General features: G+C 31.0%; 1 protein-coding gene across 1 annotated transcript; it reads right to left on the bottom strand.

Annotated features, from left to right (window-relative positions):
* Positions 1–7,122: 7,122 nt before the first annotated feature.
* On the bottom strand, positions 7,123–17,529 carry LOC136234080 (histone deacetylase 14, chloroplastic). The gene is made up of 9 exons (XM_066023845.1): positions 17,445–17,529; positions 17,078–17,292; positions 15,835–15,909; positions 14,495–14,590; positions 13,399–13,470; positions 13,183–13,239; positions 12,139–12,390; positions 10,608–10,789; positions 7,123–7,971 (listed from the first exon to the last, which is right to left on the bottom strand). Exons 1-9 carry the CDS (start codon positions 17,452–17,454, stop codon positions 7,671–7,673), a joined length of 1,260 nt encoding a protein of 419 aa, XP_065879917.1. The 5' UTR covers positions 17,455–17,529; the 3' UTR covers positions 7,123–7,670.
* Between the last annotated feature and the right edge of the window lie 1,981 nt (positions 17,530–19,510).

The following is a 19,510-nucleotide window of genomic DNA, read 5'->3' on the forward strand; positions in this document are numbered from 1 at the left end:
ACCAAAATAAATCCATCAGAAAGAAAAAATAAATAAAAGTACAGAAAAGAAAGAAATAGAAAACCGAAGAAGGAAAGGAAATAAGAGAAGGAGATCGAGAAAAGGTCCTTACCACCGTTCATCGGAGCAAAAATAACGTTTGTAAGAGAATTGTTGTAAGCGGAAGGGAGACACTTGGGTCGTCGCCGGCATAAGGGATGAAGACTTTAGGATTTTCAATGGGATAAAACGATAGAGAATGAGAAGTGATCTCACATAAATAATGTGTTCTTATATATATGTATATATGTATATATATATAGGGGTGAGATCCAGTGTGACAAGTGGTTAGGGTGTGACAATGAGCTTATTGTGTGACATAACAAAACTACGTAGTTTTGATAATAATTAAAAAGGGGAAGGTGGTAAATTTGTAAATAAAATGAAAGAGATAATAGAGAAAATTGTTTTATTTCTTTTCTTTAAAATACATTTTTCCGACATCTCTAACATCGTTTTTCGAAATTTTTTATACTATTAGACTCGTTTAAATTAGACGGTTATTTTAAGATCCCTGAAGCTCAAGTAAAAAAAATTCCGGTGAACGGAATCCGGGTGGACGTTTTCCGGTGAAAAAACAAGTGCCCAGAAAATTCTCAAAAAAATCCAGAAAATGTAAAACATTATTCTAAGAAACTTGAATTCTTGGGTCGAAGTGGAATTTCTTACGGTTTAGTCCTAATAAAACTTTTTCTTTAATTTTATCCATTTTACATGCTTCAACAATTTGTTGGGTCAAAACTGTAAGGAATCTCGCTTTGAGCCAAGAATTAAAGTTTCTTAAAATGATGTTTTAAATGTTTTGAAATTTTTTGATAATTTTCTGGATACGTTTTTTGTCCTACTTACATTGTTCCAAATCAGTGTACCATTTGTTCCAACATAATACTTATATTGTTCCAACAGAAAATTGTTTTATTTCTTTTCTTTAAAATACATTTTTCCGACATTTCTAACCTAATTTTTCTAAAATTTTTATACTGGTAGACTCATCTAAATTAGACGGTCATTTTAAGATCCCTAAAGCTCAAGTAAAAAAAAAATCCGGTGAACGGAATCCGGGTGGGCGTTTTTTGGCGAGAAAAAAAGTGCCCAGGAAATTCTCAAAAAATTCCAGAAAATGTAAAACATTAATCTAAGAAATTTTAATTCTTGGGTCCAAGTGGGATTTCTTACGGTTTAATCCCAATAAAACTTGTTCCTTAATTTTATCCATTTTAGATGCTTCAACAATTTATTGGGTCAAAACTATAAGGAATCTCGCTTTGAGCCAAGAATTAAAGTTTCTTAAAATGATGTTTTACAAGTTTTGGAATTTTTTGATAATTTTCTGGACACGTTTTTTGTTCTACTTACATTGTTCCAAATCATTGTACCATTTGTTTCAACATAATACTTATATTGTTCCAACAGAAAAATGTTTTAGTTCTTTTCTTTAAAATACATTTTCCCGATATTTCTAACCTCGTTTTTCGAAAAAATTTATACTATTAGACTCGTCTAAATTAGATGGTCATTTTAAGATCCCTGAACTTCAAGTAAAAAAAATTCCGGTGAACGGAATCCGGGTGGGCGTTTTCTGGCGAGAAAAAAAAGTGCCCAGAAAATTCTTAAAACATTCCAGAAAATGTAAAAACTTATTCTAAGAAACTTTAATTCTTTAGCCGAAGCGGAATTTCTTACGGTTTTGACCCAATAAATGGTTGAAGGATGTAAAATGGATAAAATTAAGGAAAATTTTTTATTAGGACTAAACCGTAAGAAATCCTACTTTGACTCAAGAATTAAAGTTTCTCTAAATAATATTTTACATTTTCTGGAATTGTTTGAGAATTTTCTGGGTACTTTCGGGTGTTTTATCGGAAAACGCACATCTAACCGCCGGATTCCGTTGATTTGGGACTAAACCGTAAGGAATCTCATTTTGAGTTAAGAATTAAAGTTTCTCAGAATAATGTTTTACATTTTCTGAAATTTTTTGAGAGTTTTCTCGATATTTTTTTCTCACAGAAAAACAGATCGCCGGATTCCATTCACCGGAAATTTTTTTACCCGAGCTTCTGGGATCTTAAATTGACCGTCTAATTAAGACGAGTCCAACGGTATAAATTTTTTTGAAAAACAAGGTTGGAAAAGTTGGAAAAATGCATTTTAAAGAAAACAATTTTCTCTTTCCTTTTATTTACAAATATACAACCTCCTTTTGATTAATTACAAAATTGGTCTTTGTCACACAATAAAGATTGTCACACCATAAGAGATGTGTCACACCTGATCTCTCATCTATATATATATATATATATATATATAAATGAGATTAGGTGTGACACATTTATTATGGTGTAACAAGCCTTACTGTGTGACAAAAACCAATTTTGTAATTAACCAAAAGGAGGTGGCAAATTTGTAAATAAAATGAAAGAGAAAATTGTTTTATTTTTTTTCTTTAAAATATATTTTCCCAACTTTTCCAACCTTGTTTTTCAAAAAATTTTATACCGTTGGACACGTCTTAATTAGACGGTTATTTTAAGATCCCAGAAGCTCGGGTAAAAAAAATTCCGGTGAATGGAATCCGACGATCTGTTTTTTTGTGAGAAAAAAATGTCCAGAAAATTCTCAAAAAATTTCAAAAATTGTAAAACATTATTCTGAGAAACTTTAATTGTTGACTCAAAATGAGATTCCTTACGGTTTAGTCCCAAATCAACGGAATCCGGCGGTTAGATGAACGTTTTCCGATAAAAAAAAACCCGAAAGTGTCCAGAAAATTCTCAAACAATTTCAGAAAATGTAAAACATTATTTGGAGAAACTTTAATTCTCGAGTCTAAGTAGGATTTCTTACGGTTTAGTCCCAATAAAACTTTTTCCTTAATTTTATCCATTTTACATCCTTCAATAATTTATTAGATCAAAACCGTAAGAAATATCGCTTCGGCCCAAGAATTAAAGTTTCTTATAATAATGTTTTACATTTTATGAAATTTTTTGAGAATTTTCTGGATATTTGTTTCTCGCCAGTTTTTTTTTACTTGAGTTTCAGGGATCTTAAAATGACCGTCTAATTTAGCCGAGTCTAATAGTATAAAATTTTCAAAAAATGAGGTTAGAAATATCGGGAAAATGTATTTTAAAGAAAAGAAATAAAATATTTTTCTGTTGGAAGAATATAAGTATTATGTTGGAACAAATGGTACACTGATTTGGAACAATGTAAGTAGGACAAAAAATTTACCCAGAAAATTATCAAAATCAAAACATGTAAAACATCATTTTAAGAAATTTTAATTCTTGGCTCAAATTGAGATTCCTTATAGTTTTGACCCAATAAATTGTTGAAGCATGTAAAATGGATAAAATTAAGGAACAAGTTTTATTGGGATTAAACCGTAAGAAATCCCACTTCGACCCAAGAATTAAAATTTCTTAGAATAATGTTTTACATTTTCTGGAATTTTTTGAGAATTTTCTGGGCATTTTTTTTCTCACCAAAAAACGCCCACTCGGATTCCGTTCACCGGAATTTTTTTTACTTGAACTTCAGGGATCTTAAATTGACTGTCTAATTTAGACGAGTCTAATAGTATAAAAATTTTCGAAAAACGATGTTAGAAATATCGGGAAAATATGTATTTTAAAGAAAAGAAATAAAACAATTTTCTGTTGGAACAATATAAGTATTATGTTGGAACAAATGGTACACTGATTTGGAACAATGTAAGTAGGACAAAAAAAATGTACCCAGAAAATTATCAAAAAATTTCAAAACATTTAAAACATCATTTTAAGAAACTTTAGTTCTTGGCTCAAAGTGAGATTCCTTACAGTTTTGACCCAACAAATTGTTGAAGCATGGAAAATGGATAAAATTAAGGAAAAAGTTTTATTGGGACTAAACCGTAAGAAATCCCGCTTCGATCCAAGAATTAAAGTTTCTTAGAATAATGTTTTACATTTTCTGGATTGGTTTGAGAATTTTCTGGGCATTTTTTTTCTCTCCGAAAAACGTCCACCCGGTTTCCGTTCACCGGAATTTTTTTTACTTGAGCTTCAGGGATCTTAAAATGACCGTCTAATTTAGACGAGTCTAATAGTATAAAAATTTTCGAAAAACGATGTTAGAGATATCGGGAAAATGTATTTTAAAGAAAAGAAATAAAACAATTTTCCCTATCCTCTCTTTCATTTTATTTACAAATTTGTCACCTTGCCCTTTTTAATTATCATCAAAACTACGTAGTTTTGTTATGTCACACAATAAGCTCTTTGTCACACTCTAACCCCTTGTCACACTGGATCTCACCCCTATATATATATATATATATATATATATATATATAAGAGGGAGCAGATGAAAACACCTCCCTATGTGAGAACATTTTTTTATGTGAGAATACTCTAATAACAAAAACGTAGAACACATGTAAGATTATTTAGAAACATTTTAGAACATAGACTATAAAATATAAAACATATACAGGGCCGGTCCTGATAATTTACGGGCCCTATGCGGAATAATAAATAAATGCCCTTTTAATAAAAAAAAATTACGTAAAAAAATTAAAATATATTTCAATACATGATAAACAAAAAGTATTCCATTAATTTCTTATTTATCTACATATTAAATCTATTTAGTAAAAGAATCAAATCAATTACTACGTGTATATATCACGTGTCAAAAATTGTGTTATTTGGCAAAAAAAAAAAAAAAAAGAACAAATCTATTAATTTTTAATCCAAAATGGGTTAAATGTCTCTTAAATACTTCAAGGGAAAAATGTACCAAATTGTAGGACAAAATTTTACATACCACATAGGCTAAATATGAGTTTAATTCTTAAATTAATCATCAATCTATATTCAAAAAGCCAATTGGATCTCTTTTAAGTTTAAAATATTAATTATTTAGACCTTTTAAAACTTAAATAATTTTTAGGCTTTTTTACATGAATATCACAATTAGTGATAAAATTACAATTAAATCGTATCATCAAAATTACTTTTCAATATGTCATTATTTTTCATATATAAAAAATGAAGTATGATTTTATACTCTAATTAGAAAAATTTAGACCAAATTCATAAATTTTAAACTCTAATAAATATATTCTAGACTTTTAATTTATAAATCTTAATTTTTAAAATATAGTAAAAAATAATGATTTTATTAGTTTGATTTAATTTAAAACATAATATAAAAGTGAATTTTTATGTAAATTTTTTAATGTTAGTATTTGTATTTTTATTTTATTTTTTTAGCCAAATATTTGTATAATTTTTTTTCAGGAAAAAAAATCTAAAACCTGCTTTTCAAGGGAGTCAAAATTGGCCTCCTACAATACATATTCCTGTTCTTAACCACTGAGACAATTATTGATTATGTACAAAGTGTGTTTTACATATAATATATATAGATATATGTGTAATAAAAAAAAAATTGGGCCCCTCTACAGCAATGGGCCCTAGGCTTGGGCACTTTTGACCTAGGTCCAGAATCGGCTCTGCATATGTTCTACAACTAGTCTCTTTATGTTCTAAACTAATTATTTAAACATTTTAGAACATATACTATAAAATATAGAACATATACTACAGCCTATGTTCTAAAACTAATGTCTTATGTTCTAAACTAATTATTTAGAACATTTTAGAATACGAGCTATAAAATATAGAACATATATTACAGCATATGTTCTAAAACTAATATCTTATATTCGACAACTAATCTCCTATGTTCTAAAATTAATGCCTTATGTTCTTAAAGCATACGGACCGAAAATGTGAGATTGATCGGAGATGAAGGAAAGACCGAAAATATTGAACGACGACGACAAATAACTGAATGTACAGAAATGAAGCTGATGACAGACACTTGTGTTTTAAAAATAACAAAGTATTTACAATAATACGGTTATATGTATTTACAATAATAATTGTTCTCATTTGAACCCTCCTATATATATATATATATTATTTATTTTTTTTCCTTTTCAATTTCCAACGAGGTTGTTAAGAAAGAATGAGTTGTTTTGTTTCTTGAAAATAGTTGATAAAATATTGGTTGGCTATGAATAGTTTATGTTGAAGTTGAACTAACATGTGGTTGGCAACATGGTGTTCATATGGGTTTAATCATTGCCACATATAGTTTATTCACTATTTTCAGTGAATTATTAGTATAGATTCTTTTTTGGCATTTATTCCTTTTTATAAAGAAAAAAAATATATTCATGAAGATATGAAATAGTCAGTGAAAATCATATCATAAGCTACAAATGAATCTATTCAATTATTTATTTTTGTATTTTAAATCTTAAAATGTGTGTTCTAAGAAGCAATAATAGAATGTTTTTTTCTTTTTGAAAAAAAAAAGTTCTAAGCAACATCAAAATACTCCTAGACTTGTATGAATATGAAATTCTATAATGCTATTATACTCTCGTGTACCCGTTTGTTTCCAATTTTTCACAACTCTTTTTTACCTTTTTATTCGTAATAAGAGATAAATAAGTGTTTAGTAAAATTCAGGAACATCTGCGTTTAACAGAACAAAACAACTATTATTTACTACCTATCGGTAATAGCAAATAACTAATAGCAACAATATACATAAAAACAATTTAAATCTAACGTGGTTCCAAAAAAAAATCTATCTTGTTTATCTAGTCTATTTTCTATCACCATCATATATTGAATGTTCTATTTTCTATCACCATCATATATTGAATCTTGTTAGTAAGAATACAATAAAATAATACTTAATTATTTAGAAACAATCAATATTATTTATTAGTTTTTATTAATATTGTGTACAATGAATCTATGTTCTAGATTAATTCATTATTAGTTTTCATTAATATTGTATACAATGAACCTATGTTCTAGATTAATTCAATTAAATAAAGCAGTTTCGGCTAGAAACTTTTTTTAATAGAAAAATAGACTAGGTTGTACAAAAAAAAAATTGGTTTTGCATTAATTCAAAACCGAGGCCATAATATAATATATTAATTTTTATAAGATACAATGTTTTTTTATGCAATCAAAATTTAACTTCAATAAATTACAAAAAAAACTATTTTTAAATTAATAAATATTACTTTATCGATTAATTAATATCTTTATAAAATTACAAATTTATAAAGGTTTTACTCTATATATACAAATACAAATACAAGGAAATTTCATTTCCATACATTTACAAGTAATTTCGAAAAAGCATACTTACTCGGCACGAAGAGTGCAATTGCAACACCTCCAGAGCTTTTTCTAGACGAAAAGACACCCGAAACCATCTCTCCATGGGTTCTAGCAGTCTGAGGTGCAACAGAACCCGTGCACCCTTCCCTTTGCCACTGCTTCCCCGGTCCATGTATAACCTTTCCAGAAACTGGGTATGTTTAGATTATAATACCACGTAAATATAGTCCGTTCTGGTCCAAATCCAACTCCTTAAATGCTTTAAAACGCGTCTACATATATTAGAAACACGATTTACTAATAAATCACAACCACTCCCTCTTCATTTCCAATATAGAATTCACTTCATTCTTACTCCATCGTTCTCCCTTAGAGCCGCTCCTTACTCAGTTTTCTCTCCCGACACCATCTATACCGGACCATACGTTACAGAGAATGTATGGATTTAATTCTCTGAATGGCTTGTTTCACTTTAGTTGTGGGTTCTTCATACAAGATAGCAGGGTTATCAAACTCCGAAGCCAAGCTTCTCTCACCGATGAAGGCACGAAAAGAGTCTGCTACCGAATATGAAAGAGAGTCAAGATTGTATCCTCCTTCCAAGAAAAATATGCAACGGCCACCACACAGATCTTTAGCAAGTTGTTTGATATTAGATGCTAACATGTAATATGTTCCTGTTGTAAATTGTAAACTGGCTAGTGGATCTAGAACATGTCCATCATACCTGCACAATTTTGTAGAGACATGATGATTCAGAAAGTTACGAAATATGTTGCAAGGAAAACGAATTATGTTGCAAGGAAAACGAATTATGTTGCACGGAAATGGAAACAGATGTTGAAATGGAAACGAATATCGGAAATAGAAACTGAAATGGTATCAAAAGAGCGTTAAAGTTTTTGGGGAAGTGTCAGTTTAGCTCCAAGGTACAAAATAGCACCATTTTAGCCTCAACGTTTGTGAAATGGTGTGATTATACGGAACTTGACCTTAACGTTTGTGAAATGGTATCGATTTAGCCCCAAGTTCTGTTACCATGGCTATAATTGCATAATTACACAAAAGTTGAGCTCAAAATGGGGCTATTTTGTATGTTGGGGCTAAATTGACACTTCTCCAAAAACCTTAAGGCTATTTTGGTATCTTATAAAAAAAAAGGCGGCCCGGTCGCACTACGCGTCCCCGCTTAGCGAGGGTCCGGGGAGGGGTCCCACCACAAGGCTATTTTGGTATCTTATCTCTTTCTAAAATATAGCCTTCAATTCATAACATAGTTTCCAAACAAAAAAAGAAAGAAACTTAAATGGACATGAACACGGACACAAAACACAGAAATACTACTAAATAGAAGTATCCTTGCAATATAGATTACAAAACATGGATGACAGTTTGAACTATCATTTTAGGACATTGAAAACCCGTGTATTGAGAAACATTATTTCTAAAACACAACCTTCAAATAGAAATGGAAACTGAAACGGAAACGGAGTACACATGCATAGAAGAGCATAAACATTATTAAAGAAATGTATTAGTGCACCATAGATTACCAAACATGGATGGCAGTTTGAAATAGCATTTTAGGACATTGAAAACCCATGTATTCTAATCATGTTAGACATGTTTTACTGGTTAGAATTTGCTAAATTACTAAGAAATGATGCATGTAAATAGCGGTTGTAATTCGTGTAAGAGGGTCATGTTTTTGGATTAAAAAATTAACCCCGACCATCCAAAAGTTTGACAAAAAGTCTATTTAACAAACCGCTAAACCGCTAATATCATATTAATTTCTTGTAACGATTCATATGCATGGTTGTCAGAACCGGACCAGTCATAGAACCGGAAAAGACAAAGGGCGAAGGATTAAAGGTTCAATCGAGGTTTAACCGGAGTTCACAAAATCATGTAAAATACTATATTTTTATTCACATTTAACCTTGTATTATAGTAAAATATTTTATGTTTTAAGAAAATAGTAAAATATTAACATTATAAAATGTACACTAATAAAAATATTTCTTTAATATCAATTAATAACTTTTAGAGATATCAAATTTATAAATTAAAAAAAAAATAGTTATTATTATTTTCTTTTTGATACAAAATAGTTATTATTATTAATATTACTTACATGTAAATATAATAAAATAGTAGAGTGTATATTTTAGGGTAATTAATTTATTAGTCCCTATATTTTGACAAAACACACTGTTTAGTCCCTGTATTTTTAAAAACACATGGTAAGGTCCCTAACTTTTTTCTCAGTGAACTGTTTAGTCCTTCCGTCTGTTTGTTAGATTTTTTACCGTTTATGACTTCGGAAATGACTAAATTACCCTTTACTATTTACCTTCAAACTTCAGAAGAGGAAATCCAATTTAGAAGAAGAAGCTATTTGTATGAAGAACAAGAAAAAGAACAGACTCAATGCTTACGAATTTGAACGATTAAGAAGAAAATCAAGAAGAAGAACACTCAAAGTTGATTTCAGATGCATTAGAGTTTAAAGGAAAGGAAAATAAAGGAAAAGAAGAACGCAAATCCAAATTGACTTACAGAATCTTCATGAGAGTCTAACGGTAGGGACTAAACAGTTCACCGAGAAAAACGTTAGGGACTAAACAGTTCACCGAGAAAAACGCTAGGGACTTTACCGTGTGTTTTTTAAAATACAGGGACTAAATAGTGTGTTTTGTCAAAATATAGGGACTAATAAATTAATTTCCCTATATTTTATAATTCAACTTAAATTATATAATTTAGTAGACTTTTAAATTTTATTTTATATAAATATATAAAGTTTGAAAACTTTATTAATATTAGAAAAATAAAATAATATCTGTATAATAGTAATCAAACATAAAATAGAAAAACTAGTATTAAATAATATTTCAAATATTTAAGTTGTAAATATGATTATATATCTATTAATTGTTGATAAATATCATAAATTGTATAGTAGTATAGTGCTTGAGAAGCATGTTTGGGATTTAGGAGTCCTAGGTTCAAGTCCCCTTGCTAGCAAAATCCTATTTTTTTCAATTAAATGGTTCTGGCCGGTTTTCACCTGTGTCAAAATATAGCTCTCTCCGGACCGGTTCCGGTTGAACCGGCCAGTTCGGTCCGGTTCTTATAACCTTGTTCATATGTCATGGGTCACTTTGCAATCCCTATTAGTGATGACATATAAAAATTTCGGAGGTTCATGCCGTGTTCACAGGTCACTTGTAAATTGTAATTGAGTTACCCCTATTAAGGTGACGTCTAAAAACATTAGAGGATATAATAATATTTTCGTGGATATTATATTTTTCCAAGCATGTAATGTAAATTATATGAGGGTAGCAAGCAACTAACCCTGCAGAAACAAGAATAATATCAGGCTTGAACCTCTGTGCACATGGCACAATCACTTCATCGAACACTGTCCTCATGGCTATGTCACCTGAGCCTCCAGGGAGTGGCAAATTTACTGTTGTACCCTCACCATCACCATGACCAACCTCATCTATTCTACCAGTACCTGGGTAGCTTCCATCCTGTTCCAATAAGCATTCATAAGATTTTTTATGGTTTATATATATATGCTAAAATGACACGTGTCAAATAAGTACCAATCATATATTGACACGTTTCATTTAGGACTAATTTGGTATCAAGTGTCAAGTTAAAGGGTCAGATTGATATCCAAATTTGATTTTGGACTAGATTGATCCAACTAGTCAAATTCAGAAACTAAATTGATCCTTAATTCGAAATAAACGATAAAAAAGATCCATAACGATATTGATAAGGATCATAGTATTCGAACTTACAGAAGTTAAGGAAAGGAAAAACTGAAAACAGGCAAACACAAAGTAGATAGAAAATTTCATGCGTAAAATACATCCATGGCTCCTAAACTTCATTTCATGATATGAAAATTCTTGAACTTTACATTATTATACTAATGTTAAAGTCCAAATCAAAGAAATTCGTTTTAAAAATTAATGAAATGACCTGGACAAGTTTGTCTACATTCCGAAGTTTGACTACTACATATGACTCTTTTCATCCATATCACCGTAAATTATGGCCAAATACCTATTTCCAGGACATAATTTCATTAATTTTTTTAACTGATTTTCTTTGATTTAGACCTTAATATTAGTATAATGTAAAGTTTAAGTACTTTTATGTCACAAAATGAAGTTTAGGGGGCCATAATGTTAGTAGCATTATTGTTTAAGGACCATGGATGTATCTTACCCAAAATTTCATAGTTGCCCCCCCTCCCCCCCCATACTTTGAAAACGTCCTATTTACTCCCCTGAACTTGCTTAAATTGTCCTATTAAATCTCTCAACATTCTTAAGTGGCTTATTTCCCCCCTAAACTTGTTTAGGATAATCTATTGACCCCCTAAACTTGCTTAAAGTATACGCACATCAACTTCTCCAAAATCTACTCTTGCTCTGCCATGTGAATCTTTGGGGTTCAATAGGTCACTTTCAGCAAGTTCGGGGTTAAAGTATAGAGGACAATTGACTTTTATAGACAAGTACTGAAGTTGAAGTTATAGATGTATTAGGCCTTAAAAAAAGGTTTAATATATTTTTAGCCCCCTGTACTTGTTCAAAAAAGTCAACTGGCCCATGTGCTTGTTCAGAAAAGTCAACTGTCCTACTTAAAAAAAGTTCGATTTACCCCTGAACTTGCTTAAACCGTACACATTTCAACTTTTCTAAAATCTCTTCTTACTCCGCTACATGGATTTTAGGGGGTTAATAGGTCCTTTAAACAAATTCAGGGTAAATTGAACATTTTAAAAGTATAGGAGGGCAATTGACTTTTTTGGACAAGTACATCGGGCTAGGATGTATTAAGCCTAAAAAAATTCATGGCTTACTTGGTGAGTTGACAAGAAGAAAATATCTGGATCATCATAAAAGGCATCATTTGTTCCATTCCCATGGTGAACATCAAAGTCAATAATAAAGACCCTTTTCAATCCATATGCATGCTGAGCATAGCGAGCTGCAATTGCCACATTACCGAAAACACAAAAGCCCATAGGTCCTTTTGGAATAGCATGATGCCCTGGAGGTCTTATTAAAGCAAACCCTGTAGGTGGATTTTGGCTGTTGTTTGATGCTGCAACCTGAACTAATAATTCAAATTCTAGTTAGCAGTAAAGAATAATTCCATTTTATCATTTCAAAATATCTATTTGCTAAATATAAGAAAGATTTAACCAATAAAAAGGAAAATCTAGCCTGCCAAAAAAAAAGCGCTAAATACATCTTTAGCCCCATGTACTTGTCTAAAAAAATCAACTTTCCTTCTATACTTTGAAAATGTCCTACTTACCCCTGAACTTGCTTAAATTTAGCTATTAAGGGCCAGTTTGGCATTGTTGGGCTAACTGAACTTGAATTGGGGGAAAGTGTTGTGGAAAAAAGTTGGTAAGTGTTTCGTAACTACATGATTAAAGTTCTAAAACTCAAGGTTATATTGAAAGTTAGGGCTATTTTTGTCCCCCCAAAAAAATTAATATCGGCTATCTTGATAAGTTGTGAAAGTTATTTTCCCCAAAAGCCACTGGTTGTAGCTTCTCCTGAAAGCAGTTTTCCCAGCTTTTAAGGAAAATAGTTTTGCATTTACCAAAAGCTGCTTTTAGGGTGCTTTTAGGGTCTGGGAAAGTAATATTAAATCTCTCAACTTTCTTAAGTAACCTAGTTGCCCTCTAAACTTACTCCTTCAACTTGCTTAAAGTGTAGCACATCAACTTGTCCAAAATAATTTTAGGGGTCAATAGGTCGATTTCAACAAGTTCAGGGGTAAATAGGACGTTTTTAAAGTATAGGGGGCAGTTGACTTTTCTGGACAAACACAAAGGGCTAGAAACGTATTAGGCCAAAAAATACAATAATGAACTAGATTGGCACATTACCACTGAATCAACCAAGGCCAATCCAGCTCCAGCTGCAACAAGTGAATCCTGGAACGTCTGCATCAAAATCTTGGTTAGGAACAGATTATAGAACCACTGGCCTTAATACAGATTCAGCATATCCAAATATCTAAGCATTCTTCTAGATCCCAAATACAATTCAATCCACAACCTGAAAAACAAAAACGCCTTCGACTACTGAAGCAATGAACTCACAGTGGTTGTAGCATATGTTGGTCCTGTTCCATCAATAACAATAATGCCCTTCTTTGAAGCTTCATCCATAGCCTATTAGATAACAGAAAGAATCAGATATACTAACTAGATTTTTTGCCTCAAGGACAGACAGGAACACAAATTTAAGTAATTAGTCAGAAAAAGGTTTTAGCCTTCGAAATTCGGTATCATAATGACACACTTTCAAGAATTCAGGATAATGGCTAAATTTGACTCTAACGTTTTCTAAAAAGTGTAGATCTGTCCCTACTAGAGTTTGAAATGGTACAAATTTATCCCTAACTTTTCCAATCAAGATCAATAATCAATTTTGCCCCTACATTACTGAAAATTTGAAAAGATTGGTTTAATTGTTATTTAAGTGTCACATTGAACCATCCAAACATCAATTATGTATCAGATATTAGTGTGTTACTATCACAGTTACAAAAAAAAAAAAAAAAAAAAAAAAAAAAAACTTGTTAATATGCTTATAACTAAGTCGGTCACACATGAGTTAATCACAATTTTTTTTTTTGTCAAAGTGTCTAAAATGTTTACTGTGTTAATATAGTTATAAATAGCCAACTAAAAATATACGAAACTGTTTCAATTTATCAACAAACTTGTTTGGAATGTCCGATATGATAGTCAAATAACTGTCAAACCAGTTAGTTCAATTTTTCTATTAGATAGGAGTGAAATTGATCTTACTTGAAAATGTTAGAAATAAATTTGTTCCATTTCGTATGTTGGGGTTAAATATGCACTTCTCTAGACACGTTAAGGTCAAATTTGGCCCTCATTCCCAAAAATCTACAACAACGGTTATAAAATTGTGTAAGGGCCAATGGTTCAATAGGTAATGGAAAAGGCTTTGTTGTGAAGTAGGCTTTCTAAACTTCAAAATTCAGATCTGCAAAATGCAAAATCTAGAATTTCAACCTGGAACCTAGCTATGCTTAAGTTAATGAACTTTGATTTTGTATTCAATAAGAACATCAATGTGAAATACTTTACCCATTTTCATAAGGTCAATAATATCCTTGGTGTTTGAACTTTTCAAGCTTGCTATGTCAAGATAAGGTATCACTACCTGCTCAAGGCCAGTAACATAAGCTTTAGCATGAACTCTTGCAATGTCATCAACAGAAGCAGGTTTGAAATTCTTAAGTTCAAAGATCTCTGGACCCTGAAATTGATAAAACAAAAAAGAAAACTCACTAAATGAATGCAAAATTATTTCATTCTCAATTATACGGATTAGTATATTTGTCCACTTTCTATCCTCATTCTTGTATATAAATTCGTTACCTTTCAATGTATGAAATGGAGTAGTTTTCTCCCAAATTAACATGTACCAAAGCCTAGTTAAGCTTCTGGGTTGCAATCCATGTTTTGGATGTCTAAATTGAGTTTGGAGATGAAATGTGTTTCTTTTCCTATTCTATTTTTCGGATCTGCCCCAGAGAGCAGCCACTTTCGGGTCTACCACGGAAAGTAGCCACATCCGGGGTAGCCAATTTCAAGTCTGCTCTAGAGAGCGGCCACACTAACTCCACCTTTTCTAGAGATGGTGTTTTGTCTCACCACCACACCTCAGCCTTCGGTCACGTCTAGACTCTTCTCTACATTAGTGATAATCTTCAGTCACTTCATTTGGTCTCATCTCACCTAACGACTAGTTGATGTCTTTACTAAAACTTCGTTAGGCTACCTATATCTGATCTGTAACAAGCTACGTATGATTGTTGTTTGTGCTCCAGTTTGAAGTAGAGTGTTATAGTATGAACATATTGTGAACCAAGCTAGTTGTAATAGGAGAATTTTAGGGAGCAATTATAGATTGCTCCCTGAACTTTGAAACCAACTCATTTAAAATCGCTTAAAATGACTTATCCGTCTTTGAAATTATTTAAAGTGACCAATAGGCCCCTTGAACTTGTTTAAAGTGATGTGCGGTGCATCTTGTCCAAATCTCTACTTGCTTTGACACTTAGGAATTTGGGGGTTAATTATCTCACTTTATGTAAGTTCAGGGGTCAATTCGTCATTTACAAAGTTGGAGGGAAGGATCATTACACTTTTCTGGACAAGTTTTGGGGTTATTGATGTATTAGGCCAAAAATAAAAGGGATAAGGTAACAAAATAGCATCAAGGCTTTCGGGGAAGTGTCAATTTAGCCTCAACGTACAAAATAGCACTATTTTTAACTTCAATGTTTGTAAAATTGTGTAATTATAGCTCTATGTAACGAAACTTGAGGCTAAATTGGTACCACTTCACAATTGTTGAGGCGTCATGTTCCATTATTCTAGGTTATAATTGCACCATTTCACAAAAGTTGAGGCTATTTATAGGTTAGGGCTAAATTGCCACCTTCCCAAAAACCTTGATGCTATTTTGGTACCTTATCTAAAGAAAACTATGTTCACCTTCGAAGAAAGCTCCATCTTTTCAAGGGCCTTTACAATTGCAGGAACCCTGAGATGGGATTCTGGATGTGCTTCCTGCAAAAACATTGACTGTTTAATAGGAGAAAAGCACAATTTTCAAACATAAGGCTAACATCATAAGTAAAATTAAGAAGCTACTTGAATTTATCTTTCTCAAATTGTTAATTCTGTTGGAAAGTTTCAAAAAACAGTTTGAAAGCCAAATAATCAAAAGATACAGAGAATTTTCAATAATTGGAAGATTGCCCAATTTTCAATAATTTAAGCCTTCTAATCATAAAGGCAACTTCAATCTAAACCAGAAGATATCTAAAACGTACCTGATTATGTCCCAATAGTGTAAAAGTTGAGTGACTTTTATGTTACATTTTCAAGTTTAGTGGCCATACGGTAGTAGGGGTAAAGTTCAGCGGCCATAAGGGGAAGCACCGATTTAGTCTCTATGTACAAAACAGTCCAATCTTAAGTTCAACATTTGCAATTTCAAGCCTCCTTAACAGAAAATGAGTTTTGTTCATGTGCAATTCCAAATCTTATTGGGTGAAAAAACGCTGAAAGTTGGAGGATGATCACAACATGAAATTGCATATTTTCCATTAATGAAAAGAACCCATCTTTCATTAATAATTCTTGAAATTGCACCGTCTGTTAAATGTTACAATTGCACTGTTCTATGCGTGTAGACTAAATCCGCTCTCCTCCACTAACCATTAGTTAAATTTGAACCTTATCCCTAAATAAATAAAGGGATAAGGTACCAAAATAGCCTTACGATTTTGGAAAGTCTCAACTTACAAAATAGCATCATTCTAGTCTCAACATTTGAGAAATTGTGCAATTATAGCCCTAATTTAATGGAACTTGACTCCTCGATCTTTGTGAAATGTACCATTTTTTTTTTTTTGGTATTAGTGAAATGTACCATTTAGCTCCAAGTTATAATTACACCATTTCACAAAAGTTGAGGCTAAAATGGTGCTATTTTGTACCTTGAGACTAAATTATCACTTTTTATTGCCTTATCTCTAAGTAAAATAAGCTACTTAGTTTATCTTTCTCAAATCTTTAGTTCTCTTGGAAATTTCAACAAACAGTTTGAAAGCCACAAATTATCATGTCAAACAAAAGATACTGAGGATTATCAATAACTGGAAGATTACCCAATTTTTGAAACCTTCTAAGTTTTAAATAATCACAAAGGCAACTTCAATCTAAATCATACCTTATTATGGCCCAGAGCTGGAGCTACACTATAAATAACTTTAGCATCAGTGAAATTCTTCAAATTACAGAAACAGGAATTAGAAGCTCCATAACTTCTATTGCGAAGCAGCTTCCTCCAAGAGATTGCTTGATTCTGGAAATATCTAGGCCTTAGAAATGCAGCACACTTCTTCCATTCGCATGGAGTGTGAGGAGCTGAGAATTTTATGCAGCCTTGAAACAAACAGAGCACAATTAGATTTTTGTTTTTTCAATAATTATCATCCACTAAAATTAATTTGAAATAAAGTGCTATGAATTTAATAGATGCATTCGCCATATCAAGAAGAAGAAGAAGAGGGAACGGAGGAGAAGGTAAAGGATACCTGCTTGCATGGAAGATTGGGAATACAGGATGGGTGATTCTGAATTGGGAGGGAGGTTTTGGGAGTTTAGGGAAAAAAAAAAGGGGATAAGTTCAATTTAAACCCATGTGGTTTTTCATTTTGACAATCTGGTACCTGTGTTATTATTTTGGAAGCAAAAATACCCCGTGATTAGCCCGGTTAGCAATATATGTCACTCTTGGATTGAATTTGTCAACTTTGACCGTTAACGATCTCAAAATGAAAATTTCATTTTGAGTTCGTTAACAAAATGCCGTTAACGGTCAAATTTAGCAAAATCAACCCAAAAGTGACCGAAATTGCTAACGGCGCCAACCACATGGTTGTTTTACTTCAAAAAAAAAATATCACATTTACCATATCGTCAAAATGTGAAACCACTAGATTTTTTTTTTTTACTTATCCCAAAAAAAATTGGGGAATTGGGCCGAATTTAAAGCTAACTATTTTAAGGAATTATAAGGTCTTGTTTAATAAAGCACTTAATTACTTAAATTAAAATGTTAAGCATTTATTTAATTTAAGTACGTTTATTTTAAAAAAAATTAAGTGCGTTTGATAACAGTTATTTCTCTACTACTTAAATTAGTTAATTAAGTTAAAAATCATTTATTTTGATAAGTCAAAATATTTAACTTAAAATTTTAAGTTAAATATTATTTACTAATATTTTTATAAGAGTTAAATCATTTAATACTTTCAGCACTTAAAATTTAGTACGTATTTTTACAGTACTTAATTTTTAGTTTTATCAAACAGCACCTTAATCTAAATATATAAAATTGAAAAATTAAAACAAAAAAAACCTATCTTATTTAGTTAATTTGTCAAATCAGATCTTGTATTGCAGGTAATTTACAAAATCGAGTATTTTATTTCTGCATAACTGAGTTTATATAAGGCATAGAACTCGTGTTTGCAAAATTTTAAACCATGATGGCTGTTTTTACAAATTAGTCCAATTTGATTTATTTTTGTGTTTTTGTGTATTAATAAGATCAATTTTAGCCTTATGTAATGAACATTTTGAAGAGACTAGTTTGACCATTATATGATTGTCATATTAGACATTCCAAACAAATTTATCGATAAACTGAAGCACTTTCCTATAATTTTTGTTGGTTATTTTTAACTATATTAGTATTACAGTAAATATTTTACATTTTTCTCCTGAACTTGTCCAAAATAGTTGATTGTCCCCTTAACTTTTAAAGTGTCTCGATAGCCCCCTGAGCTTGCATAAAATGTAATCAATTAATCACTCGGTTGTAAAAGAGTAAGTTAAATGCGGAAGATATGTTCCACACATCTAAAAAAAGTAAAACGAATAAGATCGATGTATGTCATTATAATATTAGAGAATGAAATGTTTTATAATTGAATAAGTAAGAAATTCTTTTTTAACATCTTTTAATATATTTTGTGAAGTATATAACAACATTCTAAGACACGTGTAACATATTTTCCGCATTTGACTTACTTTTTTTATAACTGAATAATTAATTGGTTACATTTTATGCAAGTTCAGGAGGCTAACTGAACATTTTATACAAGTTCAGGAAGCTATCAAGACACTTTGAAAGTTTAGGGGGCCAATCAACCATTTTGGACAAATTTAGAAAGCAAATGATGTATTAAACCAAAAAATTATGATTAACTTATACGTGGAGAACATAGTTATTAGCATTTTAACATGTTTTTATAACTATACTAATATCACATTAACTATTTTAGACATACAAGATCCATTATAACATTTAAATAACAGTCCAACTTGCATTTTCAAATTTGCAATAACATATAGATAAAACTAATCTTACTTGTAAATGTTAGATTCCACAAAAAAAAAAAAAAAAAAAAGTTTGCGTAAATTTTGATTATTCCTTTAATATATAAATTTAATTTCTAAAATCTTGAGAATTAAAAATACTAATATTAAGAATAAGGAAAAAAATCGGGTTTTGCTATACATCGCCCCTATTTTACTTATCGTCGCCTCCTGTTTGATATTTTTGCCCTTTTCATTTTTCATTCAAAAAAATGAA

This window comes from Euphorbia lathyris, chromosome 6 (assembly GCF_963576675.1).
Source record: "Euphorbia lathyris chromosome 6, ddEupLath1.1, whole genome shotgun sequence".
NCBI lineage: Eukaryota > Viridiplantae > Streptophyta > Magnoliopsida > Malpighiales > Euphorbiaceae > Euphorbia > Euphorbia lathyris.

Excerpts from the sequence above, each read along its gene's own strand:
- LOC136234080 (XM_066023845.1), bottom strand. Across the intron at positions 12,391-13,182 it reads TGGCCTTGGTTGATTCAGTG|GTTGCAGCATCAAACAACAG; the intron begins GTAATGTGCCAA and ends TTATTAGTTCAG. Across the intron at positions 7,972-10,607 it reads ATTATTCTTGTTTCTGCAGG|GTATGATGGACATGTTCTAG; the intron begins GTTAGTTGCTTG and ends AAAATTGTGCAG.